Source organism: Gigantopelta aegis, chromosome 12 (genome assembly GCF_016097555.1).
Source record: "Gigantopelta aegis isolate Gae_Host chromosome 12, Gae_host_genome, whole genome shotgun sequence".
Lineage (NCBI taxonomy): Eukaryota > Metazoa > Mollusca > Gastropoda > Neomphalida > Peltospiridae > Gigantopelta > Gigantopelta aegis.
The window spans coordinates 11578542-11599438 of NC_054710.1; the positions used below are offsets into that span (position 1 = coordinate 11578542).

The 20897-nt window shown below is 36.5% G+C and overlaps 3 protein-coding genes across 3 annotated transcripts; 2 read left to right on the forward strand and 1 right to left on the reverse strand.

Annotated features, from left to right (window-relative positions):
- Positions 1–6637: 6637 nt before the first annotated feature.
- On the reverse strand, positions 6638–7369 carry LOC121385820 (KRAB-A domain-containing protein 2-like). The gene has a single exon (XM_041516609.1). The coding sequence runs from the start codon at positions 7367–7369 to the stop codon at positions 6638–6640; it is 732 nt and encodes a 243-aa protein (XP_041372543.1).
- Positions 7370–9667: 2298 nt separating this feature from the next.
- On the forward strand, positions 9668–17972 carry LOC121386593. The gene is made up of 3 exons (XM_041517544.1): positions 9668–10911; positions 12768–12836; positions 13534–17972. Exons 2-3 carry the CDS (start codon positions 12776–12778, stop codon positions 14184–14186), a joined length of 714 nt encoding a protein of 237 aa, XP_041373478.1. The 5' UTR covers positions 9668–10911; positions 12768–12775; the 3' UTR covers positions 14187–17972.
- On the forward strand, positions 9798–10844 carry LOC121385822 (E3 ubiquitin-protein ligase TRIM13-like). Its single transcript, XM_041516610.1, has 2 exons — positions 9798–9992; positions 10269–10844. The coding sequence occupies exons 1-2, from the start codon at positions 9798–9800 to the stop codon at positions 10842–10844; spliced, it is 771 nt and encodes a 256-aa protein (XP_041372544.1).
- Positions 17973–20897: the final 2925 nt, after the last annotated feature.

A 20897-nucleotide genomic window follows, 5' to 3' on the forward strand; every position in this document is an offset into this window, starting at 1 on the left:
TCTAGGATGACCGGCTAAGCTTTATCTTACCAAATACTCGTATAAAAATATTAGAACAGTGAAGCCTACAATTTACTTCGTCAGATTACCGGAGACACTGTCTAAAGAATATTGGTATAAATACAGTATTAGAATATTTAAAGTCACATCAATCACATCAAAGTTATACAACAGAGCAGACATATATAGTTACCAAGTCCGGTCTGAACTAATATAGTTCGTTCAGTTGGACAACGTCCGTTCCCCTGGATACTTCCAATGTTTCTCCTTGATATATCTAAAATCCTAGCTATTTATTATAGTACGTGGGACCGAATCTTATGATGTGTATATTTCCACAGCGACCAAGACGGTATATTTTCTTACAAGCCTAGACTGGTCGTCGCCAGTTCGCTAGAGATACCATGGTCGCGCGGAGGTATTACGTAACTACTCTCCACATGGCCTCCACACCTGGTCTGGGTATGTATTAGGAGGTACGGTCGCTGCACTAGCTGCACTAGCCCCCAACACAATGGGCATAGCCACAGGCGAAAAGATAAGAGCATGTTCCTTCACATCCTTGTTCTGCCAGTCTTTTCTGTGCCCGATTAAATTTACCATTATAACTTAGTAACAATCCAAGATAGTTAAATTCGTCTACTACCTCCAACTGGTGACCCTCATAATCCCATTTCTCGTTATCTTTAAGTTTACCCCCATTTCTAAAGACTACTATTTTCGTTTTATTTGTATTAACGGTTAGATCCCATTTTGTGGTGTAATATTCAAGGGTATTTAACATAGACTGTAACCCTTCTGACGTCTCGGAAAGAAGTACCATATCATCAGCATACATTAGTAGAAATATGTTTAACATTTGTATTTCAATATATGAACAATTGTCTGATATGAACTGCATTTCACAATCATTTACATACATAGAAAATAATATTGGTGATAACACCTCACCTTGCAATAAGCCGTTTACACACACGAAATACTCAGAACTTACGTTATTATATTTCACACAGCATTTAACGTTGTCATATAAAGATCTTATAACTGCCAACATTTTGCCTTCTATGCCCTGTTTAATTAGCTTGCACCACAAATTTTGTCTATTTATAAAATCAAAAGCCTTTTTATAGTCTACAAAGCAGCAATATAATCGTTTCTTATTTTTCAGTGCTCGATTTATCAAAAACTAATATAAAAATAGCATCATCTGTGGACATAATAATGTTCTGAAACCAAACTGCGCATCAGAAATAACGTTATTTTCTTCATCCAATTTTAGAAGCCTGTCATTTAAAATAGCAGTGAACAATTTTCCCAAACAGCTGACCAGGGTTATACCTCTACAGTTGTCGGGGTCGTTCTTATCACCTTTCTTAAAAACTGGGACGATACAACCTACTGCCCAGCTTTTGGGGAAATATCCCGCTTTAAAAATGCCACTGAACAATAAAACTAAACATGGCATTAAAACACCTACACAATTACTAAAATATTCATTTAAAACATTGTCATGACCACAAGCTTTATTCTTCTGCAACATATATATTGCATTAGCTAGTTCGTCATCCGTCATATGAAAACATGTCTGTGGGATGGAGCATATAAAGGATTCTTGACTACTAATGAACAACAACAAAAAAATGTAGCCGGTTTTATCTCCAAGACAAGACGTCAAAATGACCAAATGTTTGACACTTAAATGTTTGATCGCGCATCAGGCGAGCACTTAACCGCTGGGCTACGTTCCTCCCAGGTTATCCAACAGTTAACGTTAAAGTTTGTTTTGTTTTACGACACCACTAGAGCACATGGATTTAGTAATCATCGGCTATTGGATGTGTAATATTGGATAACGTTGATTCCCGCTACATTTTCCGCATTAACAGCAAATGATCTTTTGTATGACCCGCCACACAGACAGGATAGCACATACCACAGCCTTATTGATCATTGGCTATTGGATGTAAAATATGTGGTAATGTTGAAACCCGCTACATTTTTCCATTAGCAGTAAAGTAGCTTTTTTTATTTTAACCATCCCACAGACAGGATAGCACATACCACAACTTTTGATATATCACTTGTGGCTGCAACGAGAAATCGTCTTTAACTACAACAACAAACAATTAAACTGAAAGACACATTTAAAAAAAAAAAAAAAAAATCTCACGTTTGATATACCTGTCGTGGTGCACTGGTTGGAAGGTGAAATGAAGTTTAAAAAAAAAAAATGCCCATTAAACTGGAAAGACACATTTTGTTTTTAAATGTTTGTTTGTTTTCTTAGTTCTTTGGTGTATTTGTTTCCTTCCGCGTGAGTGACGTTTTTTTAAATATATACATACTACATACAATACATACATACATACATATCTATATATATATATATATATATATATATATATATATATATATATTATCTATATATATAGATATATATATATATATATTATTGTTAAGGGTACGGCCCTAGCTCAACATGATAGTATTTCAAAAAGAGATAGTCCATTTATCTCACACAACAGATAGTCCATTTATCTCACACAATAGTAACAATACTTTGTGATATCTAATAATGGTACTAATATATAAAGTGGTCTCTAACAACATACATATATACCGCCTCTGGACAAAGTCTTTAACAACATACGTATATACCGCACCTGGAACCAGTCACTACCAACATACCTATATACTGCCCCTGGACCCAGTCTCTAACAACATACGTATACACCGACCCTGGAACTAGTCAATACCAACATAATAACCCAGTCACTAATATACGTATATACCGCCCATGGACCCAGTCTCTAACATACGTATATACTGCCCCTGAAACCAGTCTGTAACAACATACGTATATACCACCCCTGGACCCAGTCTCTAACAACATACGTATATACCGCCCTTGGACCCAGCGTCTAACAACATACGTATATACCCCTCCCCCCGACCCAGTCTCTAACAACATACGTATATACCACCCCTAGACCCAGTCTTTAACTACATACGTATATACCGCCCCTGAACTTAGTCTCTAACAACATACATATATACTGACCCTGGACCCAGTCACAGACGACCGAAGAGGTTGTGTCCAGGGAAACTTGCTTAAACCTTTTGATGATAGGGGCACCTGACTAGCACTGGGGAAGGTATGTGGAGAGCATACAAGCACACCTCCTTTATCTCCCTCCCCCTCCCCGAACCACGTTATGTATTTCCCAGTTTGCACGTAACATGACTTTTAGACAATTTGCTTCCCCCCCCCCCCCCCCCCCCCCCCCCAGTGTGCTTACCCCAATACAAAACCCTGGCTACGCCAGTGGATAATAAGTATACTCTACCACACAACATAGATACGATATACGTAGCAACTATTGTATGTAGCACACATTGAGCATACAATAATATATTGCCTTACATAAAATGTTTTATTACATACCTATTCAATCTTACTATAGTGATAAAGGCCTTTTGAAACCGTGTAATAATTGTATCCTGTATCGCACATATGTTCAACCTGGACCGGAACTTTTAAATGGGGAATTCCCTTTTTCTTTTTACTGCAGTTAGTGCCTTTTATTTATTTTCGTCATATATGATTTACAAATGACGTCATATCGTATTTGAAACATTACACAAGTCTGCCGCAGAGTATGATTCTTAACGTTGAATGAATCCATGAAAGGAGTTTTGATCATAGATTTAACAAAGTGTTGTTAAGACATTAAATTAAAAACTGTTTCTGTAAAACATAAAAGAAGGTATGTAATAAATACAGAACTTCACATACGTTGTTTTACTTTCCTATTTATTGCACGAGTTTGTTTTGCGAAAGAACATACCACTCGACCGCTACGCGGTCTCGTGGTATATATTCTTGGGCAAAACATTTATTGATCGACTTACACACCACATGGGGCGGGATTTAGTTCAGTCGGTTGAGTCGCATGAGGTGCTTGCGTCGCAGGATCAAACAACCTCGGTGGATCCATTCAGCTTTTTGGGGTTTTTTCTCGTTCCAGTCAGTGCACCACAAATGATCAAAGGCCGTGGTATGTGCTTTCCTGTCTGTGGGAAAGTGCATACAAAAGACCTTTTGCTGCATTAGGAAAACATGTTTCTTCTGATCACTACGAGTCAGAATTACAAAATGTTTGGCATCCAATAGCCGAAGATTTGTTAATCAATGTGCTCCAGTTAAACAAAACAAACTTTTACACACCACATTTTATTTTCGGTTATATGACATTGGATATCGACTAGAAAGACGAAACACAATTGCTAATATTCATATCAAGGCAAGACCTTTTCAGCGGGACATATTTACCTCAGTGTAACAATATTAACGGGTGGTGTATAAACAGGTTGATAACCCATATAAAGTAATAGTAGAGATAACGGGACTATTTCACCTTCATGAGACAGATTGAGATTACTGACGACTGACGACGTTATACGTGTTGTGTGTACACATAACAATGGTGTTGTCATTGTGAACGCTTTATTTAATCTAGTTATAAAGAACAACGACGGTGTTGTTATAAAGAATAATGGTGGTGTTGTTAAGACCATGTTCAGTGTCGGCGTGGTAGTATCAGTCTGTCACATGAGGTCAGTACTGGTTGTGTAATGTAATTAAAATACAGGTATATGGATAGGCTTAACAAACATACAAATTGCAGGAACAAAGGTGGTGTCAGGAGAAGAAACTCGGGGGTTGATTGGGTGGGTCAGTTTATGTCTATATGTCTATCTCTCTCCCCCTCTCTCTCTCTCTCTCTCTCTTTCTCTCTCTCTTGTATATAATATATATATATATATATATATATATATATATATATTATATATATATATATATATATAATATATTATCTAGACCATCTACGTCTGAACAAGAAACAATGATACCTTTTGTCGTAACATACAACTCATGCCTACCAATTATTGGTCATATATTACACAGATATTGGGGAATTCTCGAACAGTCAAGTAAACTCAACATACTAGCACAAAGTAACCAATTGTTGCTTTTAAAGACCACATAATCTTAAAGACATGCTTGTTCATTCTAACTACAATCTAATGATGATACTAAAAAGTGCCTCTGCATTAAAATGTGGGTAAAAGTTAAATGTAAAAATACAATTCCTTGAAGAAAAAACGCTCTTTGAAAGCAGTCAAACTAGACGCGTTTATCCCATAAAACATACTATGACATGCTGTTCTTCAAACGTGATTTATCTTATCACCTGCACAAAATGTAGTATGCAATATGTAGGACAAACAGGGGGGTAAGCTGTCTTTACGTATGAATGGACATCGTAGCGACATCAATTTATATCCTAGCAAATCTACGTTGGTTAATACCCACTTTAATACGAATTATCATTCCATATCTAACTTTTCTTTTATGCCTATTGAACAAGTATTTAGCAATGATGAACATCATCGACTAGTTAGAGAACTTTTTGGATACACGAACTGAGAACCAAAACGCCACATGGACTTAATGATAACGTTATATTTCATGTAAAAACCATCTTAGGCATTCAGTAAACGTTATAAAATATCCAATGCAGTACGTGACATTACTTTGTGTTTCCATGTTCCATAATTAATTAAATTAATCTCGTCTTTATAGTAATTTAACAAAATTGCTATAAAATGCATTTATACACTTATTATTACCTTTTTCTATTTAAAATGTGACATTGTTCTTTAAAATTTCAATATGTTCAGTTAGTGGTCTAATGTCTGTTTCGAAGGCTACTTTTCAATGCATTAACCTGCTGTTTTTAGACTACTGTTGTATCTACGCAGATCCTGTACAAATTGATAAAACAATATTACAATAATGGAAATGAGAGTGTATACAAAAATAAAAAATAATCTGTTTGTCTCAATGACGTCATGATGAGAATGACGTCAGGATGACGTTACGTCAGCTTATTGTTAATTTGAAAAAGGCAATATGCCGAAACATGTCATTATTAAATAACTGAACTGTTGGTAGTAGTTTTATTATTATATTTTTCTAAATATAATATTTACTTTTTATTTTAGGTATGGATGGAACTAGCAGCCGTTAAAATATAGTACAGTTGTACAGCACAGTAGGCAGTAGTTGACAGCATGTTATTCATTTTACCATTCAGGTGATTAACGAACTCGAACCAAGATGGCTGAAAGCAGTGTTGTTCCACTTCTTGAGATACAAGACAAGTTCGTCACGTGTGAGATTTGCTTTGATTATTTCGACGATCAGGACAAATCTCCACGTATCTTACCGTGCTTGCACAACTTCTGCTGCCAATGTCTGGAGTCGATTTGGAAGAAATCACCGACTGGAGTACGATGTCCCAACTGTCGGAAGGTTTGGCGTGTTCAAAACAACATAGCAGAAACATTTCCACAAAACACGGTACTGAGGAATTTAGTTGAATATCTTACAATGAAAAACAGGTGGATGAAATCATGTGCCATGAATGTCCTGACCAGTTCAAGGGCAACAATGCGTTTGTTTGGACTGTCGGGAATTCATGTGCGATGGATGCGCAACGTATCATAACAAATTTGCAATGTCAAAAGACCACAAGATACATCCTAATTTTTTAGATTTGGTGCATATGCCTCATGATTTTTTTTCACCAGACAGATAAAAATTCGGAACGTTGTCGCTCTGTAATATATGTGGCGCACCGAATAGCAGAAATATGTCCATGAGTTGGTATGCAACCTCAGCAGCTCGCTTTGATGTCAGTGGGCGGATAACAACGAACTTTGTAAGATGGTCCTGATACACCATAATCCACTTGAAAGAACCATGCGGTAACGATTGCATATCGATGAGATCTACTTGGCCACGAGCGGAGAACTCTTTAGACAAGATCGGTCGGACAACCACACCCTTTGTCATCGGTCGAACACGTTTACGCTGACAGTCAATGCACATTGACTTAAACAGTTCAATAGAATCCCTGGTAACATTGGCATACTTCTTGCCTAACTCCTTTACCATTCGATCGCGACCACCGTGGCCAGTGGCAATGTGGGCACGTTTGATAACATCGAATGTCTCTTCGATGTGCACGTAATACTGTATCGGGTCATCGTTGGATTTGCGACATCTTATCAACTTCTCAACATCACCACACTGAAGAATCTCATACTTGGACAGAAGATAATAACCTTGGTGTGACTTAGCTGACGATTGTTCATTTAAATGCTTCAGTTCATTTATCAACAAAAAGTACTCTGGTTTTGGTATAAGTACCTTTTTCAGAGATTCATATTTCTTATATAACTCATTTTGGAACGTATCTTCTACTGAAAGCTCCATACTGACAACTGATACCTGAACCATAATGGCCCAAATATTTATAGGCCAAGGGATTTGGATGTTCACAAAGTGTAATCTTAGTGTTGCTTTAAGGACACAGGCTGATTAGTACAAAACAAAGACAACAAAGTTGAAAGAAGATGTAAAATAAACAGTTGTAAGAACTGTTCACAAAGTGTAATCTTAGTGTTGCTTGAAGGACACAGGCTGATTAGTACCCAAAAAAAAAAGTGCTTACAATATTTGACATAATGACTGAAATAAATTCCCATTCAGGCAATCTGTCAAATTATAGACAAACAAAACATGAAAAAAAAAAAAAAAAAAAACTGAATTCAAAATTCCCTATCAGGCAATCTGTCAAACTGAGGGCACTCATTTTCAGTCATTTGGCCAAATGACTGGAAATTTTAGGCATTTGGCCAAATGACTAGCGGTCAGAGGCATTTGACCAAATGACTGGTTTGACACATTGACTGTAACATATATTTAATGGTGAAAACTTTATCCAAATACAAGGCACTGCAATGGGTACAAGAATGGCCCCTAGTTATGCTAATTTATTTATGGGTTGTTTTGAAAAAGTTCTGCTGAGCAAATGTGTTAGATCACCGCTACTTTGGCTTAGATATATAGATGACATATTTTTTATTTGGGACCATTCTGAACAAGATCTTAATAAATTCATTGAATCTGCCAATCAACAGCACCCTACCATTCATTTTACATACACATATTCAAGGAATAAAGTTACATTTTTAGATGTCGATGTCATTAAAACAGATAGTGGGTCTTTTTCATCAACTGTTCACACAAAAGTAACAAACACACACCAATATTTACATTTCAAATCAGCTCACCCCAAGACATGTAAAAAAGGAATTCCTTTCAGTCAAGCTAAAAGGTACACCAGAATCATTTCAAACAGTGACACGTTACAAACTGAACTAAATAGTTTGAAAAAACACTTCTTGAATAGACTTTATCCTCCTGCCATTGTAAATAATGCTATAGAAAAAACATCAATTGGACCCAAAGAAAAACATATCGAATCTCCTGCATCTACGTCTGAACAAAAAACAATGATACCTTTTGTCGTAACATACAACCCATGCCTTCCAAATATTGGCCATATATTACACAGATATTGGGGAATTCTCGAACAGTCAAGTAAACTCAACATACTAGCACAAAGTAAACCAATTGTTGCTTTTAAAAGACCACGTAATCTTAAAGACATGCTTGTTCATTCTAAACTACAATCTAATGATGATAATAAAAAGCACTCTGCATTAAAATGTGGTAAAAGTAAATGTAAAAATGACAAATTCCTTGAAGAAAAAACGCACTTTGAAAGCAGGCAAACTGGACGCGTTTATCCCATAAAACATACTATGACATGCTGTTCTTCAAACGTAATTTATCTTATCACTTGCACAAAATGTAGTATGCAATATGTAGGACAAACAGGGGGTAATCTGTCTTTACGTATGAATGGACATCGTAGCGACATCAATTTATATCCTAGCAAATCTACGTTGGTTAATACCCACTTTAATATGAATTATCATTCCATATCTAACTTTTCTTTTATGCCTATTGAACAAGTATTTAGCAATGATGAACATCATCGACTAGTTAGAGAAACTTTTTGGATACACGAACTGAGAACCAAAACGCCACATGGACTTAATGATAACGTTATATTTCATGTAAACATATCTTAGGCATTCAGTATTGTTATAAATATCCAATGCAGTACAGTGACATTACTTTGTGTTTCCATGTTCCATAATTAATTAAATAATCTTGTCTTTATAGTAATTTAACAAAATTGCTATAAAATGCATTTATACGCTTATTATTACCTTTTTCTATTTAAAATGTGACATTGTTCTTTAAAATTTCAATATGTTCAGTTAGTGGTCTAATGTCTGTTTTGACGGCTACTTTTCAATGCATTAACCTGCTGTTTTTAGACTACTGTTGTATCTACGCAGATCCTGTACAAATTGATAAAACAATATTACAATAATGGAAATGAGAGTGTATACAAAAATAAAAAAAATAATCTGTTTGTCTCAATGACGTCATGATGAGAATGACGTCAGCTTATTGTTAATTTGAAAAAGGCAATATGCCGAAACATGTCATTATTAAATAACTGAACTGTTGGTAGTAGTTTTATTATTATATTTTTCTAAATGTAATTTAGATATATATATATATATATATATATATATATATATATATATATATATATATATATATATATATATATATATATATATATATATATATAATATAATATAATATAATATTTACTTTTTATTTTAGGTATGGATGGAACTAGCAGCCGTTAAAATATAGTACAGTTGTACAGCACAGTAGGCAGTAGTTGACAGCATGTTATTCATTTTACCATTCAGGTGATTAACGAACTCGAACCAAGATGGCTGAAAGCAGTGTTGTTCCACTTCTTGAGATACAAGACAAGTTCGTCACGTGTGAGATTTGCTTTGATTATTTCGACGATCAGGACAAATCTCCACGTATCTTACCGTGCTTGCACAACTTCTGCTGCCAATGTCTGGAGTCGATTTGGAAGAAGTCACCGACTGGAGTACGATGTCCCAACTGTCGGAAGGTTTGGCGTGTTCAAAACAACATAGCAGAAACATTTCCATAAAACAAGGTACTGAGGAATTTAGTTGAATATCTTACAATGAAAAACAAGGTGGATGAAATCATGTGCCATGAATGTCCTGACAGTTCAAGGGCAACAATGCGTTGTTTGGAATGTCGGGAATTCATGTGCGATGGATGCGCAACGTATCATAAAAAATTTGCAATGTCAAAAGACCACAAGATCATCCTAATTTTAGATTTGGTTAATATGCCTCATGATGATTTTTTTCACCAGACAGATACGTGCAAAAAGCACAACAACATGATTTTAGATCTATACTGCAAGAATTGTGCAACTGATATCTGTTCATCATGTGTTCATGTCTCTCATAGAGACCATGAGATATTGGATCTCAAAGATGTATATGAAGCAAAGATGGACCACATAAAAAGAACACTTAGAAATTTACAAAGATCATCAAAAAGAGCACAAAAGTATACAACAAGACTTTCTGGACAAAATGCGACTCTAGATTCGATGAAAGAAAATATTCTAAAACATATTGATGATTCCTATGAAGAAATTATTCACAAGTTGTCTGACAAAAGAAAACAGATGAAAGAAGATGTCATTTCAAACATAGAGAAACAAAAAGCTGACAGAAACGAGCAGATGAAGTTGGTTGGACAGTCAGAAGTCCTCAAGGCGGACCATGTTCTGCACTGTAAGCAAGCCGTGCAATTCGCACGAGCTGCTGACTTTATAGAAATGGCTCCAACTCTTGAAGACAATCTTCTCTCTGTGATGGAAGGTCAGGAACTGGTTGATATTCCTATACAAGAGGTTACAATTGATGACACGTTCAAGTAGATAGAGAAAATTACTGAGAAAACTGGTGTAATATGGAATGGAATTATTTTGAACAAAAACAACTCAGGTATGGAATTTGATATTTGTTAATATTGATTAAGACAAAATCAATAAATTATTGAATGATGATTTCTGTTGTTCTTGCTATTTTGATGATAACTGGCAAGGACACAGAAAATTAAAAACTGAGTATCTGATCTAAACCACGTACACACACACACACACACACACACACACACACACACACACACATATATATATATATATATATATATATATATATATATATATATATATATATATATATATATATATATATATATCCCAGCTCCATAGTTACCAAACATTTTCATACATATTCATTGCTTCTGTCTTTCCACAGAATACATTAAATGTTGATGTAATCCTCTCAGTCTTGTTAATTATCCTCAAAACACAAGGTCTAACCTTCATCGTTTTGATTCCATGAAATGGTCAGAAATGCTTGCAAAGTATAAGTCACATAGTCAACGCAACGGACCTGGTCAGTGTCACCGTGTAGACAAGTGGATGTGTTATACAAGTAAATAGAAACACACGAAATAGTTTACTATGAAAACAATTTCTAAAGTGAATGCATAAATGTGTCAACAGTTGTCACTACAATTTAACATAATAGAGGAAGTATAAATATTATTCAAAGCATAAATTGAATACTTTTTGTTGAAAGTCACTCTATTATTCATATTTTGAAAAAGTAGTTTATCTTTCATTGCTTTCCACTGCATGATGTTACCTACTAAATTGATACACGGGACGCCAATGGTTGCAAGTGAGAAATCATTATAATAAGAAAAGGACAACATTGCCAGTGTGTAATGGTTGAACAAACATAGTGGAAGACTGCCGCAAATTGTCGTCTTGTCTGACTATAATTTCAGTGTTGAGTAAATTAGTTACTGTATGTTGTGGCCAATACATATATATATGGGCACATTTCAAACGGAGTCAACACCAGACCCACAATTTCAAGTTAGCAGGCTGCCGCAATTTGTTATGTGTCATGGTTGAATAGCATTTTAGTGTTGAGTAAATCAATTACTTTATATTGTGACCAATACATGTGTATATGGGCATATTTCAAAAAGGGTCAACACCAGACCCCGCAATTCAAGTTAGCATGTCAAATTGGATTTTGCCTTCATCATTTCCTGCATGTTAAACACAAATCTTGTTTAAGCTACTATAAACATTAGGAATACCAGAAACACATGGTGTTCAAACATTAATATTCTGAGGAAGAAAATATAATTAATATCCAATTTTATTCATTAAAAAGCCTTGTTAGCTAGTGGGAAGTTTAAATGTCTGTAAAGTCAGGAATGCCCCTCTAAGAGTCATGACTGACATTTCTTAATGAAGTATAATAATGAAGAAAGCACTTTAAAATATATATCTAGGTATAGCAAAGGTATTAATTAAAATTATACTGATAAAATGTATGACATCTTTTTTCTATCCGACACCAAAATCTAATTTGCATCCGACATCAAAACTAAAGTGCCCATAGAAGACAAATGGTTAATCAGAGAAGTAGGTTAATTAACCTAGATTTTAAACATGTTTCTTGGTTATATTATCTGACACCAAAACTAGTATTTTGAAATATACCCATATCTTGTGACCATTACGACAAGTTCAACTGTTGTTTGGTCAAAATAACATGTGGTCAATATATTTTGTGGCCGTTATAGCATGTTTAACAATTCATTTTGGTCAAAACATAATGGCCGCTGGCCGCATTGAATAGGTGGTTGTTATATACAGATAAAATAAAGAAGGAAATGCATTTGGTGGAATTTATGGTGCCGGTTACGGAGAGTTGACCATTATATACAGGTGACCGTTATACCAGTCTGACCTATATTTATATATTTGTTTCAGACGAGGATATGATGAAAAGAATTCTCTTCCCTGTTGATGGACAGTCAGAACAGTACAGAACACTTCTCTGTAAGTAACGTCCACGTGTATCTGTACAAACATGGACACTTTATTTAGGTATTGATTTGAGTAAACATGCATAACAGAAAATCTACTTCCATTCCAACTGAAACCAGATCTTATTTGCTTCTCTGAATTTCTCCACGAGTCGAACTAACTTGAGTGACAAGCATGCCGGTGAGCTATTTCTCGTTCCAGCCAGTGTACCACGACTGGTATATTAAAGGCCGTGGTATGTGCTGTCCTGCCTGTGGGATGGTGCATATGAAAGATCCCTCCTACTAATGGAACAATGTAGCGGGTTTCATCTCTATGACTGTGTCAAAATGACCATATGTTTAACCATCTAATAGCCGATAATTAATAAATCGATGTGCTCTAGTGATGTCGTTAAACAAAACAATTTTTTTTTTCATACAGTATGTCACGGACAGGTAACACACACGTCATACGAGACGTAGGTAACACCAATTTAAAAGGTAACTCACTACACTAGTAAATGGCCACAAATTAACGTATTTAGTCTGTCCCGAGATATCGATACAATTATAATTATGTTCTGATAAGTATAATTAAATGTGACTTGCAATATTATACATGTATTATTGTTATAAATATGCTTTATCTCCATAAATAGTAAAACTGTGCTTATAAATAAAAAATATTTCTATATTTACATTTTTCTTATTTAATTTCTTTTCCACAGTGCCAAATATAGAGTATGACTCACAGAAGATAAACCGGAAGTGGTGTAGTATTAACGAATCTGGAATTCTGGTCAACAAACCTTCAGATGTAAAACATACTGACCAGACTTCCGGTCTTCAGTGTTTCCTTGGAGTCACAGCCAGGACGCATGTCCCGATGTCTGGATGTGCGTTCTGGGAGACGGAAGTCACCTGCATGGTGCGTAAATCGGCCGAATTACATAAACTGATAGCAGAAGTTGGTGTTTGTCTGGACGGGCACTGTGACGATACAACAGGGATTGTTAATAACAAACAAGCGTGGTGTGTTATGGTGGTCAGCTGTAAAACTCACAACAGTATATGTTTATGTGCTTATTCCCGTGGAAAGCAGCTGTGCTGTATTCCTGTGGCAGATTTCAAAACTAACTCACGACTCAAGGTCAGACTTGGGCTGTTGGTAGACTTCGACAACGCCACTCTCCACATTATCCGCGTTTACGACAACACAGTTGTACACTCCATCCCAAACATCGACGTGTCGCGACCGCTGATGCCGATGTTTGATGTTAGCTGGCGTGAATATTTCGATATTAAATTGAGAATATCATCTGGCACGGATCTCTCAGTGAACCGTGAACTGTTGGTCCTACTTTCTAGTTTAGTGAAATAAATCATAATGGGAGAGCCGTGAGACCTGAGTCAATACAATGCGGAACCCGGTGTCGACTCCAACCCAGAGCGAGTTTAAACGACCCAATGGGGAGGTGTGACTTACCGCTCACTAACCAGTAACAACTAACCACCCACCCCTGACCCAGACAGACATCCTAGATAGCTGAGGTGTAGACCCAGAGCGAGTGTAATTGAGCCAATGGGGAGGAATGACTTCCCGCTCACTAACCAGTAACAACTAACCACTAACCCCTGACCCAGACACACATCCAAGATATTGGGTATAAGGATGAAAACCAAGTTAAAATGAAGTTGACTAGCGCTGTAATGTCACTATAGCGAATAGGTAATCTTTTCTGAATCTGACAGAAGAAAATGGAGAATAACACACGCGTATTGGAGAAAATGTATCTTACGAAACTTATCCAAGAAGCAAACGATACTTTTGGAAGCCACAAGTTGTAAGATAAATTGTCTCCAACGGGCACAAGTGTATTATTCTATTTCTTACATTCCTTTAGAAAGTCTTTCTTAAAATAGTTTAACGGGAGAACACTAATTTGAAAGCCTCAACGGGGCGGATGTTTAACAAGAGATTATAACAACACTAATTGAAAAGGGAGACTACTACCAAAACCCTCATCCATAATGAAGTTAACTGTGTTACTGACATTGAATCCCACATTAATGACATTGAATTCCACATAAATGACATTGAATTCCACATTAATGATATTGTATTCCACATTGAATTCCACATTAATGACATTGAATTCCACATTGAATTCCACATTAATGACATTGTATTCCACATTGAATTCCACATTAATGACATTGTATTCCACATTAATGACATTGAATTCCACATTAATGACATTGAGTCTCACATTAATGACATTGAATTCCACATTAATGACATTGTATTCCACATTGAATTCCACATTAATAATATTGAATACCACATTAATGACATTGAATTCCACATTACATGTTTTTACTTTATATAGACATTATGACGTTGAAGATGACTGACATTTGGTATAAAATACCAAGTGACCCCTTTTTTCTTTGTCTCAGTATATGTATATTATTTATATATAATATGTATGCTATTTTCATAGTGAAATATTTCTTGTACCAATTTTGAATAGGTCTTTAGAGATAAATATGCAGAAAAACCACAGACATAGAGCATTGTGATTTTCATAAATGTTGATATGATGTACAACACGACTAATAGGTACTGTTTGTTCCAATTTAATGATACAAGGGGCCTAATTCACTAACTTCTCGCAACTTTGCGATCTCGCAGTGCAGTGCTACAAGACTTGCAAAGAGGATGCTTTGTTGTCTAGTAGAGGCTAAGGGACCTTTGTGAATCGGGCCCCAGAACAAAAAAGTAGAGAGAGAGAGAGAGAGAGAGAGAGAGAGAGAGAGAGAGAGAGAGAGAGAGAGAGAGAGAGAGAGAGAGAGAGAGAGACTGTTAAACATATTTATGTTTTCACATTTAAAATAAAATTTAAAAAATGTGTTCAGTTACTGTTTGTTCTGTTGCCATATATTCCACTTAACTTCAGATCTCGCTCTTTAAGGGGAGCTGTAACTCGGTTCCCCATCACTCCCCTGAGACTTTGCCAAAGATAATAATTGTTAGCTCCCTTGAGCAGGTGATAGAGAAATAATACTACAAAATAATTAAATACCAGTGCTCTATATGTTAATACCTTAATTGGTCACCCATAATCTAATTTAGGGAGCAACTAATCACTCCCCTCAATAATCTAGGGGAACAACTAATCACTCCCCTCAATAATCTAAATTAGGGGAGCAACTAATCACTCCCATCAATATTATCAGGGGAGGAACTAATCACTCCCATGAATAATATCAGGGGAGCAACTAATCACTCCCATCAATAATCTAAATTAGGGGAGCAACTAATCACACCCATCAATAATCTAAGTTAGGCGAGGAACTGACCACTCCCATCATTAATCTACCATCAATATTTTTTTCTGCTCGTCTGAACTTATTAAAATGTATATACAATATATATCACAATCAATTCGTTCTGTTCAGCTACGTCTTATAAATGTTAAATATTGCATCTTGCGTAATATAAAAGCACGAAAATTAAAAGATGTGTGTGTGGTGGGTTTTTTCAATGTTTACCTTTGCAAAAGATTATTATTTTGGTTGGAGTTTGGTTGTTGTTGTTGTACTAGTTTTAACATTAGAATACAGTGAACACGTCATTTCCTATTACAGAGTACGATTCAAGTTTCTCCGCTGTAATATATTTTGTGCGTGGTTGCAAGATATCTTAGTACTAACGGAAAACAATGTGGCGGGTTTCCTCTCTAAAACTATATGTCAAATTACCAAATGGTTGACATCCAATAGCCGATGATTAACAAATCAATGTGTTCTAATGGTGTAAACACACTAACTGTCCACCTTTGTATGGGGAGAGATCTAACAGTCAGTGCGCCCACTTGATGTGTTCTAATGGTGCAAACACACTAACTTTCCACCTTTGTAAGGGAAGAGATCTAGCAGTCAGTGCGCCCACTTGATGTGCTCTAATGGTGCAAACACACTAACTTTCCACCTTTGTATGTGGAGAGATCTAACAGTCAGCGCGCTCACTTGATGTGTTCTAATGGTGCAAACACACTAATTTTCCACCTTTATATGGGGAGAGATCTAACAGTCAGCGCGCTCACTTGATGTGCTCTAATGGTGCAAACACACTAACTTTCCACCTTTATATGGGGAGAGATCTAACAGTCCGAGCGCTCACTTGATGTGTTCTAAAGGTGCAAACACACTAATTTTCCACCTTTGTATGGGGAGAGATCTAACAGTCAGAGCGCTCACTTGATGTGTTCTAATGGTGCAAACACACTAACTTTCCACCTTTGTATGGGGAGAGATCTAACAGTCAGCGCGCTCACTTGATGTGCTTGGGTTGAAGGATGGAATCCCCATGGTGGACCCCTTCTCAGATTGTGGTTTTCACTTTCCAACAAGAGCAGAACACCTGCTATATCAAAGACCAAAGTATGTGCTGTCCAGTCTCTGGGAAAGTGTATATAGATAATTCCTCGCTATTAACGGAATAAAAATGTAGCGGGTTTCCTCTGAAGTCTGCATATAAGAATGACCAAATAGCTGATGATTAATTAATGAATGTGATCTGGTGGTGTCTATAAACCAAACCTTATAATAGCATAATAGGATGTCATTACAATATACTAATAGGCATATAACATAAATATGAAAATTTGCTAATATATAAAATAATCTTATGAACATATCAAATAGTTATAACTGTGTCTATGGACATGTAACATAATATATGATGTACTAATTATTACTAGTATGGGCAGATAGTAAAACATACTGATAAATATGAAGATTTGATAAAAGATAATGACGGATATATTACACACTGTTTAGAAAGACCATTTAGAAAATAGAATAATGAAAATGTGTGAGACTGAAGGGGAATCATGTTTTAAATCTATAATTGTATTCCATATTAATCTGTCCGTGTTTTATGTTAACCTGTCGTCGGACACCATGATACTCTTAACTTAGATATCTCTATTTTAACTGTTATGTATCCCTGTATGTGTGTTCTTTATATAATAGGTACGTTCTTCTTTTTTTTTTATTACTGACAGTCTCTCATAATTCCTGTAAGGAATGGCTTATGTACTTATATATTGTATTTTGTATTATATTTTATTATTGTGTGAGTTAAATAAAATATTTTTCAGTCCGTCTAAAATATCTGTGTGTATTTGTTACTAAATAATAATTAAGTCGTAAAGAAAACCGGAAATACTGGAATTGTGATCACCATTGAAAAGTCCTGAAGGTAAATGACTGATATTATTACCAGTATGTGGGTGAGGGCATGCTTCCATCGGAGAACTCTTCAAGCACGCCTGTCGTGGACACAACGTCTGACTTCGCAAGAGAGTTTCTATTATGTCGAAGACAGGACCGACGTGAGTCCGGTATGTTTGTTTGATTATACTTATCTTCTTAAGGTTCAAGCACGCTGTCCTGGGCACACACCTCGGGTATCTGGGCTGTGCGCTCATTTATGTTCTATGGCCCGTGGTTATATAGAGAGTCACATTACAGGAGTGGACCTATCGCTCACCTTAGATTGTGTTGTTTCTATGGTCCGTGGTTATATAGAGATTCACACTACAGGAGTGGGCCTATCATTCATCTTACATTGTGTTGTTTCTATGGTCCGTGGTTATATAGAGATTCACACTACAGGAGTGGGCCTATCATTCATCTTACATTGTGTTGTTTCTATGGTCCGTGGTTATATAGAGATTCACACTACAGGAGTGGACCTATCATTCATCTTACATTGTGTTGTTTCTATGGTCCGTGGTTATATAGAGATTCACACTACAGGAGTGGGCCTATCATTCATCTTACATCGTGTTGTTTCTATGGTCCGTGGTTATATAGAGATTCACATTACAGGAGTGGACCTATCATTCATCTTACATCGTGTTGTTTCTATGGTCCGTGGTTATATAGAGATTCACACTACAGGAGTGGGCCTATCATTCATCTTACATTGTGTTGTTTCTATGGTCCGTGGTTATATAGAGATTCACACTACAGGAGTGGACCTATCATTCATCTTACATTGTGTTGTTTCTATGGTCCGTGGTTATATAGAGATTCACACTACAGGAGTGGGCCTATCATTCATCTTACATCGTGTTGTTTCCATGGCCCGTGGTTATATAGAGATTCACACTACAGGAGCGGGCCTATCATTCATCTTACATTGTGTTGTTTCCATGGTCCGTGGTTATATAGAGATTCACATTACAGGAGTGGGCCTATCATTCAACTTACATTGTGTTGTTTCTATGGTCCGTGGTTATATAGAGATTCACACTACAGGAGTGGGCCTATCATTCATCTTACATTGTGTTGTTTCTATGGTCCGTGGTTATATACAGGTTCACACTACAGGAGTGGACCTATCATTTATCTTACTTTGTGTTGTTTCCATGGCCCGTGGTTATATACAGGTTCACACTACAGGAGTGGGCCTATCATTCATCTTACATTGTGTTGTTTCTATGGTCCGTGGTTATATAGAGAGTCACACTACAGGAGTGGGCCTATCATTCATCTTTCTTTGTGTTGTTTCTATGGCCCGTGGTTATATAGAGATTCACACTACAGGAGTGGGCCTATCATTCATCTTACATTGTGTTGTTTCTATGGTCCGTGGTTATATAGAGATTCACACTACAGGAGTGGGCCTATCATTCATCTTACATTGTGTTGTTTCTGTGGTCCGTGGTTATATAGAGAGACACATTACAGGAGTGGACCTATCATTCATCTTACATTGTGTTGTTTCTATGGTCCGTGGCTATATAGAGATTCACACTACAGGAGTGGGCCTATCATTCATCTTACATTGTGTTGTTTCCATGGCCCGTGGTTATATACAGGTTCACACTACAGGAGTGGACCTATCATTCATCTTACATTGTGTTGTTTCTATGGTCCGTGGTTATATAGAGGTTCACACTACAGGAGTGGGCCTATCATTCATCTTACATTGTGTTGTTTCTATGGCCCGTGGTTATATAGAGATTCACACTACAGGAGTGGACCTATCATTCATCTTACATCGTGTTGTTTCCATGGTCCGTGGTTATATAGAGATTCACACTACAGGAGTGGGCCTATCATTCATCTTACATCGTGTTGTTTCCATGGCCCGTGGTTATATAGAGATTCACACTACAGGAGTGGGCCTATCATTCATCTTACATTGTGTTGTTTCCATGGTCCGTGGTTATATAGAGATTCACATTACAGGAGTGGGCCTATCATTCATCTTACATCGTGTTGTTTCCATGGTCCGTGGTTATATAGAGATTCACATTACAGGAGTGGGCCTATCATTCATCTTACATCGTGTTGTTTCCATGGTCCGTGGTTATATAGAGATTCACATTACAGGAGTGGGCCTATCATTCATCTTACATCGTGTTGTTTCCATGGTCCGTGGTTATATAGAGATTCACATTACAGGAGTGGGCCTATCATTCATCTTACATTGTGTTGTTTCTATGGTCCGTGGTTATATAGAGATTCACATTACAGGAGTGGGCCTATCATTCATCTTACATTGTGTTGTTTCTATGGTCCGTGGTTATATAGAGATTCACACTACAGGAGTGGGCCTATCATTCATCTTACATCGTGTTGTTTCTATGGTCCGTGGTTATATAGAGATTGACACTACAGGAGTGGGCCTATCATTCATCTTACATTGTGTTGTTTCTATGGTCCGTGGTTATATAGAGATTCACACTACAGGAGTGGACCTATCATTCATCTTACATCGTGTTGTTTCTATGGTCCGTGGTTATATAGAGATTCACATTACAGGAGTGGGCCTATCATTCATCTTACATCGTGTTGTTTCCATGGTCCGTGGTTATATAGAGATTCACACTATAGGAGTAGGCCTATCATTCATCTTACATTGTGTTGTTTCCATGGTCCGTGGTTATATAGAGATTCACATTACAGGAGTGGGCCTATCATTCATCTTACATTGTGTTGTTTCCATGGTCCGTGGTTTTATAGAGAGTCACATTACAGGAGTGGACCTATCATTCATCTTACATTGTGT